At 42.0% G+C, this 19,024-nt stretch overlaps 2 protein-coding genes across 8 annotated transcripts in view; one reads left to right on the plus strand and one right to left on the minus strand.

Annotated features, from left to right (window-relative positions):
- Nucleotides 1-19,024, minus strand: part of LOC103292676 (syntaxin-3) — a 117,276-nt gene that overhangs the window by 61,304 nt on the left and 36,948 nt on the right. For 4 of the 7 annotated variants that reach the window (XM_054724847.1, XM_054724845.1, XM_054724849.1 and 1 more), the window contains exon 9: nt 18,061-18,171. In XM_054724847.1, the coding sequence (XP_054580822.1) occupies nt 18,061-18,171 (111 nt within the window). Of the gene's footprint in view, nt 1-9,998; nt 11,049-11,569; nt 11,653-12,152; nt 14,003-18,060; nt 18,172-19,024 lie in introns of those variants that run through there. The other 3 variants (XR_008557894.1, XR_008557893.1, XM_054724848.1) reach the window with 3 other exon arrangements.
- Nucleotides 4,847-9,209, plus strand: MRPL16 (mitochondrial ribosomal protein L16). Its single transcript, XM_008148915.3, has 4 exons — nt 4,847-5,026; nt 5,377-5,442; nt 7,566-7,714; nt 8,539-9,209. The coding sequence occupies exons 1-4, from the start codon at nt 4,972-4,974 to the stop codon at nt 9,022-9,024; spliced, it is 756 nt and encodes a 251-aa protein (XP_008147137.1). The 5' UTR covers nt 4,847-4,971; the 3' UTR covers nt 9,025-9,209.

The raw sequence follows: 19,024 nt of genomic DNA on the forward strand, positions 1-19,024 counted from the left end.
TACTCCTTTTCTAATCACATAGTGTAAATATATGTATCTACATACATACATACATACATACATACAGGAAATGGCAAGAATTACTTCATATGAGATGCCCAGATAGTTCAGAATGAAGCAAATTATATTAATGTCATAACTCTCCCCTTCCATTTCCAATATTTGTTCTGGCAAAATCAAGTTTAAAAGGTATATTTTTATATAATTTATATATAAACTAGAGGCCCAGTGCACGAAATTCGTGCACTCAGGAGGGTGTCCCTCAGCCTGACCTGTGCCTTCTCACAGTCCGGGAGCCCTTGGGGGCTCCCACCATGGCTGCTGCACTCACCAGCTTCTGACTGAGCAGCGCTACTCCTATGGGAGCACACTGACCACCAAAGGGCAGCTCCTGCATTGAGTGTCTGCCCCCTGGTGGTCAGTGCACATCATAGCAACCAGTCGTTCCACCGTTCGGTCGATTTGCATATTAGCCTTTTATTATATAGGATATACATTTAATATAAATGTAACTTGTATTTAATATTTAATATAAAAGTTAATAATACATGTTATACATTAATGTAGATATACAGTATATCTATAATCCCACTTCATATCCTATATAATAAAAGGGTGAAGGCCAGGCTGAGGGACCCTCCCCCACCAGTGCACGAATGTCGAGCACCTGGCCTCTAGTATAATATATATAATTTTATATATTAAATGTAAATATATCTATAAGCCCATGATATGTGTTGATATGTGTATATATGAAAGCTTTCAAAGACAGTCAAAACCCTAATCTCTGCTGGTAGGAGTCAACACTGATAAGGATATGAAAATTTATATCATAAACACCTACTAGTAAAATGTACCTAACTTTGACTCCAAATAAAATCCAAATTCTGAACGTTATATGAAGGGAAGAGTCATAAGTGGACACAGATATACAAGAGGCAACATGATGGGACAATTAGAGAATGAACCTTAGATATGCAGCCTCAATACACCTCTTAGTGCTGAACCCCAGTCCAGACAGACTAACAGCCCTGTCACAGGTCTCCCACACTCCACCCTGCCCCCTAGCATCTCAGAGCAAGAACCTGCTCTCTGGTAACAGTCTGGCTCCCAGGAGAGACAGGTGTGAACTACACAGGCCCAGGTCCCCATTCCCAATATACCTATAAGGTCAGTCACTATACCCAAGAAAAAGGCCAGGACTGTTACCAGAGAGCAATGAAGGAATCCTTAGGGAGTAGTGACTAGTACTCTCTCATAACATATCATAATGTTTATAACATGGAAAAAATGGAAATAATCTGTATGTCCAACAGGAAAGCAATGAATAGGTAAACCTTGGTGGAGCCCTATGACAAGATACTTAAAAGTCACTAAAATTGCCCTAGCCAGTTTGGCTCAGAGGACAGAGCATCAGCCTGCAGACTGAAGGGTTCTAGGTTCGATTCCGGTCAAGGGCACATGCCTGGGTTGCAGGCTCAATCCCCAGTAGGGGGTGTGCTTGAGGTAGCTGATCAATGATACTCTTACATCATTGATGTTTCTATCTCTCTCTCCCTCTCCCTTACTCTTTGAAATCAATACAAATTCATTTCTTTAAAGTCACTAAAATTCATGTTGAAGATAAACACTTGCTGACATGGCAAGAGGACATAATATTATATAACATCACCCATGCCAGAAAGGTATGTGGTTATCTCTGTGTGATGGAATTATTGGTGACTTTGTTTACTTCTCTGTTTTATAAATTTTCTCCATTCAATACATAATCTTTGAGCAACTGGAAAATAGAGAAAAATATTTTTTTAAAGAAAGGATTATTTTTTTAAATATATTTTTATTGATTTCAGAGAGGAAGGGAAAGGGAGAGAGAGATAGAAACATCAATGATGAGAGAGAACCATTGACCGGCTGCCTCCTGCACGCCCCCCACTAGGGACCGAGCCAGCAACCCGGGCATGTGCCCTTGGTCAGAATTGAACCTGGGACCCTTCAGTCCACAGGCCGACGCTCTATCCACTGAGCCAAACCAGCTAGGGCGAGAAAAAATATTTTAAACAAATATTCTTATTTAATCACAAAGAATGAAAAGAATATGTGTGTTTGTATATGTGTGTGCGGGTATAAGAGTCCTGCCCCCAACTTTTGCTCTAATGATAGAAATTGGAGGAGCAAGAGTGGTGTGGGAGACAGTGAAGAAAGGGAATCACAGGTTGGTTTCATGTATGAAAACCTTGTTTTTGCTATGTGCCTAGTAATTAACTGTGTGTTCATCTGTATCTGCAGGGATGAGGGAACGGAGAGTGATATTGACCAGGGATCTACTATGACAAGTTGTAATTCCTCCTTGAGAAGTTTCTTCATAAAATGTAGTCTGTGGTCATTATTGCATAAGGCTAATTAATGTCCAAGACAACATTTAGTTGTTTCAATAACTATTATAAATACTTTCATGACCTCCCCTGGCCATGGCTGGTAAAGCTTAATCTTTCTTAGGGGCGTGGTCAACTATGTAAATTTGTGAAGAAGCAGAGGAGAGAGGAGAGAAGGTTGCTATCAAATACTTTTGCTCATTTAAAAATTATATACTGCCCAACCAGTGTGGCTCAGTGGTTGTGCTTTGAACTATAAACCAGGAGGTTATGTTTCAATTTCCTGTCAGGGCACATGCCTGGGTTGTGGGCTCAATCCCCAGTGTGGGGCATGAAGGAGGCAGCCAATCAATGATTCTCTTTCATCATTGATATTTCTATCTCTGTCTCTCTCCCTCTCCCTTTCTCTCTGAAATCAATATAAAAAAACAAACAAACATGTATTCAATTGTACTTGCCTTTAACCAGATAGATGAATTACATATAGCAGATACATGACTGATAATGAAGTGGAACTAAATACATGATTCCTTAGTCCTTTCCAATTTAACCCTTATAATCCCTTGAAATAGGAAATAATTTTCCTCTAAATTGCAAATGGCTTCATGATGATGAAGAAGAATTCTGGCAAAAAAATAAAAATGGAAAAAATAGAGAATGAAGCATAACAAAATGTTTTAAAATTTTGTTTTGAAGACAAAACACAGCCAAAATGATTTTGTAAATTGAACTTGACCAAACACATATAAAAATATATACTAAAAAGACAATAATAAAAATGGTGTAGCACTGATTTCAGATCAGTAAGAATATGGGAATAGAAAAAATTACGTGGGAATCCAGTGTGTGTGTGTGTGTGTGTGTGTGTGTGTGTGTGTGTGTGTGCCATTTACGTCAACAACCAGATCTGGCACTAGGCTACTGGATTCTGTTATCTCTTTATTTTAAAATAAGAAAGATTAAAAACTGAGGTGCTAGATATCTTTTATGCAGATGGAAAAAATAGAAACCCTAGAGGCATCCTAGTGTGAACGAAAGAAGCCACCTGCTAACCTGACAAGCTCAGGGGAGGCCTGTGTGGCAGTCTTGAAAACTCAGAGACCTAAAATAACCACAAAAGATGGTCTCAAAATTAAATATTTAACTACAAACAGGTTATAGTGGGCAGTCATTCCTAAGCTGATATCTTCCCTGACAAAGATCAACTTAGATCTTCTTTACTGAGCCCATTTGCCTTTTTGCCTCTAAGATAACATATCTGTGAGATGTCTGGGTAACTTGTAACTTCCTTTTTACCCCGGACCCCTCAGGGCACAACAAATGGCACCGGGACATTCCCTCATTGTTATTGTTATCAAGTTAATTGTCAACTGTTAATTACCTTAAAGCATCCTGTATTTATCTCTGTAAGAGAAGCACATGTCCATCATTTCGCTTTTCACCCTATCCCAGAGGTTTCCCCACTTTGCTTTGTCCCACCTCCCTAATCTATCACCAATGGATTTCATGTAACTCACCTACGTCCCTTTCCTTTGATTTCAATGTATAAAAATAGATGTAACCCTGCATTCTCCGGAGCATTATCTCAATTCATTGAGGTTTTGCTTCCCGGCATATGTCGACAGTTTGGCTCAAATAAACTCACTAAAATTCTTTACAGGTTTCAATGGTTTTTTTTCGTTAACACTAGAGAAGTGGTATAATGTAGTGAATCGTAAGGGACTATGAAAAATAATGAAGCCACTTTACAGTAAAATGTAAATGAAGCCACTTTAAATGAAGTGTAAATGAAGCCATTAAAATGTAAATGAAGCCATTATAAATGAAGCCACTTTACAGTAAAATGAAGTTCGAGTTGAGATCTCAGATGAACCGCCTTGAACTTCTTATTCCTCAAATCTTTGGAAGCTCAAAACCAGGCAAAACAACCTTTTGACTGAGCCTACAGCAGCATTGTATTCCAAACAAGTATTTACAATGATAACAGGAAAGCAGAAATTGTAACCACTGGACTGAAATTTAAACGCATTCTTTAGAATTAGCGTCACTGTGTTCGTTGATCTGCACCTACAGAAAGTCCTTTTCTCCATTCATATAATTATTCCCCTTTCCTTTTTCATAAATACCCCTTGCCTTCACCTCCCAATTAAAACACCATTTGGGTTTCTGCCTACATCACCGCTTCCCAGAATTGCAATTCTTTTTGGATCTCCAAGGGCCACTCACCTACCCCTTTTTATTTTTAGGTTAACGGAACCAAATTGCTATATAATCCAGGTTTTTCTCAGCATTGTACTCTCCCGAGAAAACACCCCCTCCTGCCGCCATTTTCTAGGAAAAGACCCAAGATTGGATGCTGACCCCAAAGAGACACAGGGGAGCCCTTCCGGACCAGCAGGAGCCGGAACCCACGCGCAGGGGTTTGAGTTTCTTCCGCTTCCGCGGGGACTCTCTGCGGAAGGGACTGGCGCAAACGCAACTTCCTGCCCGACTGAGCTGTAAAGGCGAATCCCTGCGAGGAGGTAGAGCACCACACTCCGGGTCAAGGTAACCTCCGTGGTCGCTGTGGGGAGCCCGGCGCGGCTGGACACGCGTAACCATGTGGCATCTGCTGGCCCGCGCCAGTGGGCCTCTCCTGCGAGTGCCTTTATCAGGTCAGAAGTCCCCTGGGTCCCACAGGCAGTCCCTTTTTCCACCCCATCCCTAGTCCTGTGTGTCTCAAACTCAAAGAAGGCCCTGCATGTGGTTGCTGAAGTGCTGGTCTGGGCTGCTCTTTGCTGCCGCCCTTCCTGCCTTAAGATTCGTGCAAAAGGGTCCCAGCCGCTATCGGGGTTGGCGCCGAGACACACACACACACCCCCCCCCCCCGCCCCGGCCTGGTCTCTTTGGGCGCCTGAGCCCCATTTAGTGGAACTCGCGTCCCACCCTTCAAGATACCTCTGTCAGGAGTGTCTTTGGCCCTGGCCTTGTCGCCTAACTGGTTTAATTTGATTTGTCTTTGTAGGTTCTTGGGCAGTCCCACCCGCCAGTGCTGGCCTAAAGACGCTGCTCCCGGTGCCGACTTACGACGGTGAGCTCTCATTTGTCATTTTCATGTTTGTAAGCCTTTTCTCAGCTGGAATCCAGCAGAGAGTAAGCGAAGACGAAGGAGTGTGTGCTGTCTCCATTCACTCGTTCAGTAAATATATATTGAGGGCATACTATATGCCAAACAGTGCTTTAAATACTAGAGAGAAATCAAAGAACAAGAGACTCCAAAAGGTCCCTGCTTTTATGGAGCAAATATATAATGGGATAGCCCTCCTCTGGCCCGCTACTGATGTGTGGCCCATGGCCCACCCTTAGCTATGGCTGATTGGCCTCAAATTGAGACTTTTGATGTTCTCTCCAAATAAGATTATACATATGTACTGTCACTTAACAAGATTATGTGAAAAGCATTCATTTGTTAAATGTAAATATTTAAGGTGAGCCAGAATTTTGTAAATCTAATTTACCATTTCTTTTTTTAAATACATTGGAAATCTCAAAAAATTAAAGGGGCCTGGACCTCTGGGAGCCTTATCTTTTACACATAATTGTTAAACTACTACATGTTCCAGAAGTATGTATGGACTTGTAGGCCAGAGAAAGCATTACTGTTTCTCTGTAGCTTCGTATAGAAACTTGGGGGTGGGGAAGTAGAGGAGAGGGGACAGTTTTTGTGGCTCTGAATAGCCTATTAATAATTTGATATTTCATTGAAGTCTCCTGTTTTATATTTGACTCCACTGTAGAGCCATGTTTGCTTTACTATAGAAATGTTTTAAATGACTTACAAGTTAACTTTTTTTAAAATATATTTTTATAGATTTCAGAAAGGAAGGGAGAGGGAGAGAAACATCAATGATGAATCAATGATTGGCTGCCTCCTGCACACCCCCTATGGGGATCAAGCCCACGACCCTGGGCATGTGCCCTTGACCAGAATCAAACCCCAGACCCTTCAGTCTGCAGATGCTCTATCCACTGAAGCCAAATCAGCTAGGGCCAAGTTAACTTTTTATTCCAAAACTAGAGGCCCAATGAAACGGGTAGAGTCTCTACGCCTGGCCGGTGATCAGGGCCATTCGGGCCTTCCTTTGTTCTGTGCCGCCCCCTGGTTGTCAGCGCACTTCATAGCGAGCGATCGAACTCCCAAGGAGACACTTTGCATATTAGCCTTTTATATATATAGACAGACATGTAGCGTATGTTGACCTGCATTTCAGCACACCCACCCTCATCCAGCAAGCTGTTGCATAGGGTATGTGCAAGTCTCACCATTAAAAGCCCCTGCCTAAGTAAAGGAAAGAGCACTGATCACAGAAGTCTTAGATTGTAAGTTCCCCGAGAATGTAGCAGAGCAGGAGAACTTGGATATTTTCATGTACAATATAGTATTCTCTCTACTACCCCCATTAACATCCAGAGAGGTAGTGTAATTTTCAGTTTTTTAAGTGTCATACTGTCTGGCTTTGCTGTTTTAACTGGATGACCTGGACCAAATATAAAATGTCTCTAGGCCTCAAGTTCCTCTTCTATAAAACGGAGATTGAAAATAGTACCTGCCTCATATCCTGTTTCTTGATCTGGGTGATGTTTATTTCGGTATGTTTATGCATTCTTTTTGTGATAATTCACTGAGCTGTGGGGTTTTTTTAGTTGGCCCTTTGACATATATGTGTAAAATTTTTAAAAGTTCAAAAAATTTTTAAAGAAAGCCCTAAAAAATACCAAGGCTATAAAGTTGTTTTAAAAGATTGAGATTATGCGTGTAAAACATTCATCTGAATTCCAGCACTAAATAAAAAGAAAAAAAAGAAATGTTGGCTAGTATTATTCTGTGAGTGTTGCATCTCTATACTGTCTCAAATGGTCCTTTTTAGAGTGTTAGGCACAGAATAGTCATTTAATGAATGCATTTTGGTTTGAAGGCTAAAACTGCTATCTTTAAAAATTTAAAAACATTCACATTGATCATTGTCATAGCCAAAGGATTCCAATGTTAATAAAAGCATCCACAAGAAAAACCTAACATACTTTAGAACTATTGTTCCAAGGTAACTTTTATTTAAGACTTTCTCCTGATTGCTAAAAATTTTTCTAGGAAAAAAAATTAATCCTTTGAGATGTGTAGTATCACTTATTCTTAATCATCCATGTTCCTTGTAGGTGTTTCCATTCCTGAAAGGCCCAAGCTTAGATTTGTTGAAAGGATGCCACTTGTGCCAAAAGTTCGAAGAGAACCTAAAAACTTGCGTGACATACGGGGACCTTCAACTGAAGATACTGAGTTCACAGAAGGCAATTTTGCAATCTTGGTGAGTTCAGCGGCAAGCAGCTCCAGGGTGGAAGCCAGGGATTAACATAATCTCATACTCTTTGAATCTCTTCCTTCACAGGTTTTATTAAAACTGCCACCAGTTGTTCTTTAAACTGATGTGCAATACCCAGTAAATATTTGAATTATGTATGGTTGTTGTTGTTTTTTTTGTTTTTTATGTAGAGTGAAAATAATGTAAAAGCAGGGGGGGAAGAGGCTACCTAATTTACCCCATAATCAGAGCATGAGATCTTTGCAGGCCTCGGGAAAAATAAAGCTATCCACTATTTAGGATGTGAGACAGCTGTTTCCTTACTCACTGAGTAGCTTTCATGAAGGCTTGATGTCAGAGCAGCAAAAATGGATGTGAACTAGGCTTTATTTCCCATCAGGCAGCCAAAGCGATGGTTTAACGTCCTCTTCCCATAACCCCGAGATCAGCCCGACTACCTCTCAGACCCTCATGTCCACTCTCGCCTGCCCATTCCTCACTACTCCAGCCTCCCTGGCTTCTCAAACTCCAAGCCTTCACCTACACCATTCTCTGCCTGGAATACTTGTCTCTTTTCCTTTGGTTAGTTCTTACTGTTGTGGCCTCAGCTTTAAATGTCACCTCCTCAAAGAAGCCTTTCCTGGCTACCCATTGAAGTAAGTCCTTGTTCTTATTTCTTACTCGGTCCTAGGCTTTCCGTGGTACTTACTAGAACTCTTATTTTCATTTGTATGTTGAAGCCACAGTTGCTATAAAAGAAGACATAAGAATAGAGTCCATCAAAGATATCTAATCCCTATGTGCTTCTAATTTCTCCCATTCACTTTTAGGCACTGGGTGGTGGTTACCTCCACTGGGGCCATTTTGAAATGATGCGCCTGACGATCAACCGCTCTATGGACCCCAAGAACATGTTTGCCTTATGGCGAGTACCAGCCCCTTTCAAGCCCATCACCCGCAAGGGTATGGGACAGCGTATGGGGGGTGGCAAAGGCGCCATTGATCACTATGTGACTCCTGTGAAGACTGGCCGCCTCATAGTAGAGATGGGCGGACGCTGTGAATTCAAAGAGGTAGAAGGTTTCCTCAACCAGGTTGCCCACAAGTTGCCCTTCCCAGCAAAGGCTGTGAGCCGTGAAACCCTAGAGAAGATGCGGAAAGATCAAGAGGAACGAGAGCGTAACAACCAAAACCCCTGGACCTTTGAGCGCATAGCCACTGCCAACATGCTAGGGATACGGAAAGTACTGAGCCCATATGACCTGACCCAGAAGGGGAGATACTGGGGCAAATTCTACCTGCCTGAACGTGTGTAGTGAGAATATGAGAAAAAAATGTACAGAGAGAAGGAATCTACATTTTTGTTCCCCTCAGTTACCTTGAAAGTCTGGGTAGCTCTGATGACATAACTAAGGAGCCGCATATGAGTGCTATAGATGAAAGTGCATTATATTTATATTAAATAAAATTTCAGTATCTCCTCTGGTTATAACTTCTCATTGGTCACTCTTAATCCCTTAAATGATTAAGAAACAGGCCTGATGGACTTGGGAGCTCTGGTCCTCCTTGGCCATATGGTGAACATCTTCAGGACTAAAGCAGGTGTTTGCATCTCCCACCTCTGGTGCAAGTCAGACTTAGTATCTGTGCCTCCTTTTATATGTACAAACTTCAGGAGCTAGTTTCTAAGACCTTTTAGTAGTTACAAATACAAACTAACATTTTTAGGAAAGTAAAGAAATAAAATGACTGTGTATGGGTTAATTCAACTCCTGCCCAGCTACCCATCTTCTCTCAATCTTGGGAGTTGGGAGCAGTTATTGGGAACACACCCTTGCCTTTTAGCAAAAGGAACTGAAAAACAAAAGTTAGAACTGTGTGGCCTTTCCTAGGTCTGAAATTGTTTAAGGAGGAAGAGTATCTGGCTCTATCTTTGTATCCCTGCGGGTTCTAGTACAGTGCAGTGTGCCACACAGGACTTGAATAGTTATTGCTGGATAAATAAGGGCCCCATGGTTCCAGCTCCCTATTTGCCTTTGCCAAGATTAATCTGTTTTTCAGGACTAGCCAGCAGTAGTTCTCTATCCATTGTTCACGCTAAAGGAAATACAAATTGATAGAAACATTAAGCCATTTGCTTTTGAAAGTGGGTAGAAAGCACACTGATTAAAATGTCAAATATTTTTATCCCGCTTACTTAAAAAGTTAAGATCTCCCACAAAGAAAATAATTTACTTTCAAAAGAACAAATTTACCTCAACAGTTGTATGGTCCTTAAAAGTTGTATGCTATTTTTAATGTATTTTTAGTTAATCACTTGAAATATAATCACTGAATTGCATAGAAATGTGAACCTTGAATTGGGGACAGTGTTTGGAACATTTTCTTGTACACACATTGCTGGCCAACAACAAAGTCAGTTTCAGTTAGCAATATGAATGAGGTAAGAAGGAAGTGAGTGATAGCCACACTTCACCTTTCTGACCTAACATCTTCATCTCCTATTTTAGGATTCATAGAGCACACTATTGATAACTGTTAGGAGTTCAACCAAAGTATAAACCTGTTTTGTTTTGGATCCATGTTCAGTTATTAAACCACAATCCTGGGACCAACCATCTTAGCAGGATGAGAGACTGTTGATGGCTCCACCATCCATAGGGAAAGGACTTTACAGTATAATTTGTAAGGGGGATCCTGTTTTGTTTTTACATAAGTAGATCAATCTATTCCAGGCATTTTATACAGCCTCTGACACTAACAAACCATTTTCCATTGATGCCTTAAAGAGTTTAAGAGTCAAATCCAAAGACATGAATAGAAACCAGAGCTTAAGTGGCAGGCACTGTGCTAAACAATGAGGACAGCAGTGAACAAGACATGTCTGGTGCCATTCATTAGGCACTTCACTTTAAAGACTAGAGGGCCCTGAAGAAGGAAGCAGGTGTGGAGTTGGTCAAAGGTGAGACTTGGAAGAACCTGAAGAGCAGAAGTAAACAAGTGCCCAACCCTGATCAGTTGATCCTGATGAACTGGGTATGCTACAATATCTGCCTTTATTTCCTGAACAGGTGCCTGTTACCCTGCAGTCCGTTCCTTCAAACCAGCTACGTTATTTCTGGATTCCTTGTTACTTCACCACTGCCCGCTGCCCAGCTCTGGATTATCATAATGTCTCCCTTTGTATAACTTTCAGTAGGTATTTGACTGGTGCCCTGTGTCATAAGAGGTTTCATAATGGAAAGAGGAGTCACTGTTGAGGAATCCTTAGTGAGAAGTGATGGCACCACAGAGGTGGACGGAGGATTAAAAATGCCAGTTGAGGATCCATCTGTGAGGGCTGAAGGAGATAATAGAAAAGTGGAGGGGGGAAATCAAAGATTATACAGCAAGTTGTTCAAGGTCAGGATCACCAATCCCTTTTCTGCAGGGGGAATGGGCTACTCACAAGGCTATGTTAATATGTCCTAACCTTCTAAGGGAGAAAATTTATTTACAACAGGTTTACTATGTGGCCCGTTTCCAAAGAGTTTAGGGTGCTTCTAATACAAGAACTGATTCTTTATCCTTTGGCCATTCCTAGATGGCAAGGCCCACATTTTGCTGCAGTAGACCAACACCCTTATAGAAAGCATTCTTCTACCAGACCCGATTGCCACCTTTGTCTCCCTATCTACCTACTACCAATGCATCCTCACTCACTTTTCTCACTATGAAGCATCTCTCATTAGCTTTCTCCAACCTTCATCTATTCTAACACCTAATCCCACCCAGACTTTGGTGACAAACAATGAATGCCCTCAGGACACACCCATTTCAAGTAAGTGAAAGCAGGCCTGACCCTCCCCACAGATGGCTCACCTTTTTCAGGCAAATATGCCCCCAATGGTAGAAGCTAAGATGATCGCAAGGATGATACAGCAGATCATGATCATGATCTTCTTCTGCTCATCCAGACGAAGAGAGAAAAAGCACATGAGAAACAACATCACTGTGCAGACAGAGTTCCCACACAAGGGAGACAACGTGGATCAGGACATGGAAGGGGATATGAAGGAAAGGGGAGATGGATCTGGCTTCCAGAACCCAGAGTGTAGGAATATTCCTTCTAAGTGAGAGATTCCAAATTCAGTCAACAGCTATCTTGGATGATAGCTGTTTACTAGTAGTATGTTCCGTCAGCTAAGTACCATCACACCGATTTACCCCATTTCCTCCTGGAGCCACTATGCTCAATGAGTGGGCCAAACTTTGGGCTGAGCACCTCAACTCGGAAACTCAAATACAATTACATTGCACTCTTTGAGAGTTGAACCATTTTCAAAAATTAGAACTTTAGATCTATCTCACCCAGCACGTTTAAAATATATACCCCATTCCTAAACTCACCACATGGTGGCGCCCAATCACTAAGTATTTTGCAGGGAAATTGAGACAGAACTGGTTTCACAATCAATATAAAGTCATTTATTTTTAAATAGCAATAAAATAATCAAGTGTACTTCTTAAAAAATACAAACAACAACAAAAACCTTCACTTATATTGTATTCCAAACTATAAGCCCCAGACCTCAATCTCAGGAGAGCAAAAGCCTGTGATTAGAGCTTGTCTGGCCTTGCTGCTAGAGCCAGTCCACTGTCAACTTCATAGCCATGGGCAAGAGGCATCCCCTTGGCTCTGTCTGAGTGCTGGACGACGACTGGAAGTAGCTTTTGCAAAGGAAACCAATGGGCAGTGCCTGGATGAGGGTGCTCGCCCTGCCCTAGAAAGCATTAAAATCAATGCTGAAGTATACATAAGACTGGCAGAGACCAGCAGGGAATCTAAGAGGCTCAAAACTGGGCCAGCACAGTCAAGACACTTGAAAATTTCCCAGCTATTGCTTCCTCACTGATGAGATTATGGGAGACACAGCACCTGTCAAGCTTATTAACCTGATAGAAGGAAGAGCTACTCAGTACTTTCTGGTGTCCCCCAACAGACTCGGCCCTGAAGACAGGACATTCCAGAGGTCACACAAGTTATATCAAATTGCTCTGGGGTAAGCCTAGCCTAGGCAGCAGATAGTGAAAGATTTCAAAACTTCCCACATATCTGCTAAGCAGAAAAAATTTAATGAAGATCAACTTAGTCCTCACTCCAAAGACCTACGATTCTCCCAGTCATCATCCAGAGCCAGCAGGCTTCTCCATGACATGGGAAGATCCTACTTCTATGACTCATTTGCAGGTAAGCAATGTCTCTTACCTAATTTTTGGCCTAGCTCGAGGTTGTTGGATTTTGTTTATTTATTTTTGGAGTGGTGTGTGTGTTGTGTATGTGTGTGTGTTGTTTGTTTTTTGAGGCTATATCCTCCACTTCTAGCTTCCTACTTCATGAGAGACACATGAAGAGCTATATACATTAGCCAATTATAAAAATTTACCTGGAACACATGAAATGAGTGACGGAATGCTGGCACCAGTCTGAAACATTTCCAGAGCCAAAGACTCAAGCACCTTGTCCCTGGCTCAATGTTAAGTGCCAAACATTTTTTTAAGTAAAAAATATTTGACTTCAAGGCAGTGGCTTCACAAAGCATCACCCTTAAAAGTGGGCAACAAGTTTCCAAGACTCAGCCATGAAAACAAATATCCCATATCCTCAGCCTACATAAATGGTAACCTCAGATGACTGCATCACGCTGGCGCCACCTACAGTAAACATGAGAGAATACAACACAGACAAATATCGAAGTTGGCCACTAACCTAAATATACTAAGAGCTTCATTTAAGGCTGAATTTCAAGCAAGTCAGCTCTCGGACCAAAATGACATCTGCCAATCCCTCATATTTTCAGAACACAGGGACAATAAACTGTGAGGACTTGGACCCTGCCAGGTAGAAGACTCAAGTCCAAACCTACTGTTGAAAGAATCCCTTTGCTTTGTTAAAGAAACCCTCCTAAGAAAGATACAATGCAATTTCTGGGAGAATAATAATAGTCCATGAGGTAGAAAATACAGCACCTTGGGAAGGTTTCGAATAATTGGCTTTCCAAGGTGCAAGGCAAAAATTTGACATGGTAGAGGGAAGAAAGAGACGCCAGGCTGGTTCAGACACTGCAGGTTTTGAGGAAAACTTGGGGTTGCATCAGGTAGATTAGACTCCTCCAGGGCTAGATGGTTTGCTGGGTCAGGTCCAAGGACGGTAACAGGAAACAAAGAAATGGGTCCCATCCTCTTTCAGGAAGGCCAAACTCCATTCCCATCTGAAGACAAGGTGGCCACACCAGGCTGGAGTAGAATCGGGCTCTAAGGGAGGCAGGGGAAGGAGGATCAGTGCACAGGATGATGTTGAAGGGCAACATTAAGAATCAGCCACAAACCTAGAAGGTGGAGAGGAAAGATCAGAAATACCTGAAAACGGGAGAATAATGGGAAAGTTAATGCTAAACCTGAGAAATCCAATAGACACACCAAGACAGGACCTGAAATGAAAAATCCCACTGTATAAGAAACAAAGCCCTATGATGAGAGGGAAAGTTTTCTAAATCTCTGGTCCTTTTTCTAATCCTTCACACAGGCTGTCACATACCCATGGAAGGACTTTTCAGTGGGGAGGCACAATCACATGTTGGAAACACTTATTCTACTGTAGGGCCAACATCAGTGCCTTTCAAACACATGCTTCAGAAACTTTCTGGGACTCCAGTCTTCTCTATGACTCCCCTTACACTCCACTTCTCTTAGAGGGCAGAAAGACACAGTAAAAAGAATATGGAAAAGCTCAGGGCTTATACTATGGCTACTCTGCCTTATGATCTGTGTGGACCTGGGCAAGTTTCTTAACTTATTGAGCTTCAAAGAACTTTCCTGTCTGAAAATTAGGTAACATTCTTCTCCTAGACAGAATAGCTGCCACACAACTAGGAAAAAGAAATGTAAGTTGTCTTTCTTCTCTCCTGTTCAGAGAACTCTCTCCCTCAGATCACATGGGAGGCAAAGGGGAGGCCTAGTAACGATCAATCCTGATTTTATTAGGGAATATGGATGGAATACCCTGCAGTAAGCAACTTAGCATATCAACTGAAAACAATATATCTATTAGTCTTGTTTAAAAATGATTCATTTAAATTCTGAATTCCTGGAATTAGGAATGGTAAGAGGCATTATGAATTTGCAAGACCATCTTTCATCCAAAGATATGGAAAGATATGCCTTTGCTTAGTTTTAACATCCTTTCCAATGATATTGTTAAGAGTCAGAGCAAAACTTGAACTTTAAAAGCTAACAGAAACAATGGCTAGACTTCAAATTTTGGGTGGGGGGAGAATCAATTAATTACTTAAGAGATGTTGATCACCTCACTGCTGCTTCTCTTTCCAGAGGAAGGCAAATGTTTAGATCTATAACAATCTGACTTTCAGACCCTATAGTTATATGGAAGGAGGAGGCAAAAAATGTAAAGTGAAGGATTGCCTCTGGATGTCAAAATGGTAGTATGTATCAAGTCTTAAAAATACTTCTATTACCTCAGGAACCCAACTTCTATGAATTTATAATATAGGGAAAATAGAAATGAGAAAACTATTACATAAGTTAGTCATAATGTTAGTAATAGCAAAACAATAACGAACCTCCAACATTGGAGAAATGTAACATAATTGAGAGTCTAGTCACAATCTTGTGTTGAAAATCAGATTTACAAAGAGATATTAGTGGAATGATGCATAACATTTTTAAACTGGGTACAAAATGATAGGTAATATAGTCAGAACCATGTAAAACTACATCTGAATGTGTAAACATGCCACAAGGCTTTCAACAACATTAAATGTTAATTCTGTTCACCTTTTCTGCATATTATAGTTATTAAACAAAAATACTATATTTTATTCAGGAAAGTAATATTCAAGAAGTCACTGACTTAACAGTCTTAAGTTTTAACAGTCCTATTAACTAGATCACTCCTATCATGCTACCACTATATACATGAAACCTTGATTCAGGGATCAGCCTTATTCTTTTTGCCAGATTTTAAAGAAATTAATAGGCTAAATGTTAAAGTCACTATCAAGTAGGGTTCTCTAGACTTTGTAGACAATGATAAATAGCTACCTTGTTGTACAAAGAGAAACTAAGATCTCAACAAGGACTCTCCTAGGTCCACTATTAGCTGTATGTTCAAACTTGGTTGTGTTACTTTTCTCTTTAAGCCAAAGTGTCTTCGTCTGTAAAATATGGATAATAATAGCACCTATCTCATAGGATGTTGTGAGGAGTCAATGTTTTGTGTATATGGTGTTCGGTACATTGTCTGGCACAATTCAACATTCAAAAGTGTTAACTACTAAATCATTCATGATCCAACCAGTCAGCCACAAACAAACCCCTACAGACCCCACTCCCAATTCAAAACTTCATTTACACTAAGAAGATGAAAAAGCAAAGCCCAACATCCATGGAATCCAGTAAGAATTCAGAAGACAAAGCCCAGATCCAAAACACAGATTGTACCCAGCATAGGAGCATGCTTGCTGGGTAAGGGGAGTGGTAAAGAAGTGCTTGGAGAGGCCAGGAATGGCAGTGAAACATTAACAAGCGAAGAGTAGGGACAACCAGGAGACCCAACCCATCGACTGCATCCAGAACCCAAGAACAGAATTTTAAAGAGATGATAGAATGTACAGACAACTGAAAGTTTTAGTGAGTCCAAGGACAATCACAAGGCGGAAGAAGTGGAATTTAAAATCCCAGGCTAATTTGTCAAGAGGAAGCCAAAAAAGAGTCCCGAGAACCTTCCATTTACTTACATTTCAGTGCAGCAGCCTCTTGGGCCGCCCTTATTTCAGCCCAACGGAAAGTCCAATAACCAACGCTAAAATGCCCAGCAACACAACTACTACCACAATGATAATTATCAACTTCTGGAGAGGGATAAGAGAAACAAAAACAAGGCATTATTACACATAGCCAAAAGCAATAATAATTCATCTAAAACCCAACCCCTCTCACCTCAACATCGAAAACATCTTAGCAATTCAAATAAAAAAGCCTACACCCTGTATGAAGACATTCCATTAGGATATTTTATACTTATCAGATTACTTCTTGGCTAGCCATATATTCCAGATGGAAACACAGAGTTTCTATCAGCTCTCAGCTCACACTGCTGTCCTGCCCATGTGGACAGACATAAGAGCAACTATCATGGAGTTGCCATGCAGCAATAGGCCAAGATATAATAAAGTGATTCATCTTTCCTTTTCAAGAAGGGGTGCAACGATATTTTTGACACAGTCCTAATGTCAAACTCTGTCCATCTCCTCCCTAAAGCACATGCCCACCTGACAGCTCCAGTGACTGGACATCCAAAAGCAAGAGTATGGTCCTGTTGTGAACCATCCTGGATTCATCATGTAAAATAACTCCCCAGCTTCCCAAATCCCTGTGCAAGCAACAGGTGAAGTGAGAAAACAAGGAACTGAAGAACAAAAATATCAGAGCCCAGGAGGAACAGGAAAGAAACGTCTAAAGAGCAAGCAAAAGCCACAGAGCTGGCTACCAGTCAATGGGCAGAGAAGCCATAAGGCCTCCAGCATCGGGGCACCAGAAGGAAGGGGGTGGAGAGATAGGATGGTGTGGTGGGAAGAGCATGATTAGGATCTGAATCTGAATCCCAGCTCCTATGCTGAGTAGTTGGCCTGAAGCCAATTCGCCTATGACCCTCCTGTCATCTATGAAGTAGAACTAAAAGGTGCTCCATAAGATACGCCATGTTCACAACAATCAGCACAGAACTGATTTCCGGGTAGAGAAAGGGTTGGGGATAGGGGGGATCTTGGGCTGCTTGAGTGGAAGAGAAGGTTTCAGAGGAGTCAAGTGTAACATCGTCCAGGAGCAACACCCGGGCAATCGCTCCATCCTACAGAACTGCCTTCAGTGTGGGTTCTTGGGTGCGAGCCTGTGAGCCAGATCCATGAGAGGCACAGCACAGGAAGAAAGGACAGCTAGTCTCTAGGAGAGGCTGACACAGGTGTTTGGATGAGGCCAGGACAGAGAGAGAAGGCACAGGCTCAAGGACACAGGTGGGGATAACTGGAGAGAGGAGAGGCAAGTAGGACCAGCTGGGACTAAGGTGCTCACCCTCCGAGCTTCACTCTGATACTTGACAGCTTTTTTGGTATCGGTAACGGCTCGCTCCACGAAACCCACTGACTGGTCCATGTTGTTCTCGATACGGTCAATCATGGCTCCCTTTCCCCGGATGCAAGAGGCAGTGGCAGCAGGAGAAGAGACAGAGAGAGGGAAGAAAGAGCGAGAGACAGCGCACAACATGGACTCTTCCCTGAAGGCGGCGGGAGTCTCACCTTCCGGGCCTGCCCCTGGTATTTCACGGCTTTTTTAGTTTCATCCCGTGCCTTCTCCACGTGGTCCACTGTGTGCATGACATTCAGCTCTATGTTATCTAACATCTCGCCCTGCAAAGAACAAATACTAGTCACACTCAATAAGAGTCCCCCCTCCCCTAGACAGTCCTAGCGATCCCCACATCAATTCTTCATTATCTTCAATGCTAAGGGGAGCATCCAGAAAACCTGATGCGTGACCCTCAGAGGGCACATGCCCACCTTTCCCCCTGATGTACCCATGGGCCTCCAGTCCTTGGTGGTCACTCACTGAGTTACTTCTCTGTGACAGGCCCTAGGCTGGTCACCTGCCTACATGCCTGGTATCTACATATTCTAACAGATCCCACCTCCATTTTCTTTAATTAAACATGTGAGATAAGAAAGCAAAGTAAAGATGTCTCATGTTCTTAGAGCATTACCACAGTCCTGGCCTCTTCCTGGTCATTCAGACCTGAACCAAGTTCATTTGGCTTGAACCGAGTTTGTTCAATACCACTGAATGGTGTCTGGCACACAGTAGGTACTCCATAAATATCTGAAGGTGGGAATATGTGCTTTCTCGAAGAGATATTCCCAGGCCCCTTAAGTGACACACTGGGTTCACCCAAGCTATTTGGCTAAGAGACAGTGATCTCTTAAGAAGATTCCCAACCTCAGATATAATAGCTGAGCCAATCATATCAACAGCTATTACTTCCTGACAAGAAGTGCTTTCATTCCAATTAATTTCTGGGCACCTTAGGATGGGAATTCCCCTCACCTACCTACACCTTCCCTTAACTCGACCCATCATTTTATGGCAGTCTGTCAACAGGGAAAGGCACTTACCACCACTTGGATCTCAAACCAGCTCCTCGGCAAGGCAGTGTGGGGAGAAAAAGGAAAAGTGGGGATGGAAGGACTAGCAACATGGTCTCAAAGG

This window comes from Eptesicus fuscus, chromosome 13 (assembly GCF_027574615.1).
Source record: "Eptesicus fuscus isolate TK198812 chromosome 13, DD_ASM_mEF_20220401, whole genome shotgun sequence".
In the NCBI taxonomy this organism is placed as follows: Eukaryota; Metazoa; Chordata; class Mammalia; order Chiroptera; family Vespertilionidae; genus Eptesicus; species Eptesicus fuscus.

Excerpts from the sequence above, each read along its gene's own strand:
- MRPL16 (XM_008148915.3), top strand. The coding sequence starts at position 4,972 with ATGTGGCATCTGCTGGCCCGCGCCAGTGGGCCTCTCCTGCGAGTGCCT. Across the intron at positions 5,443-7,565 it reads CCCGGTGCCGACTTACGACG|GTGTTTCCATTCCTGAAAGG; the intron begins GTGAGCTCTCAT and ends TGTTCCTTGTAG. Across the intron at positions 7,715-8,538 it reads AAGGCAATTTTGCAATCTTG|GCACTGGGTGGTGGTTACCT; the intron begins GTGAGTTCAGCG and ends ATTCACTTTTAG.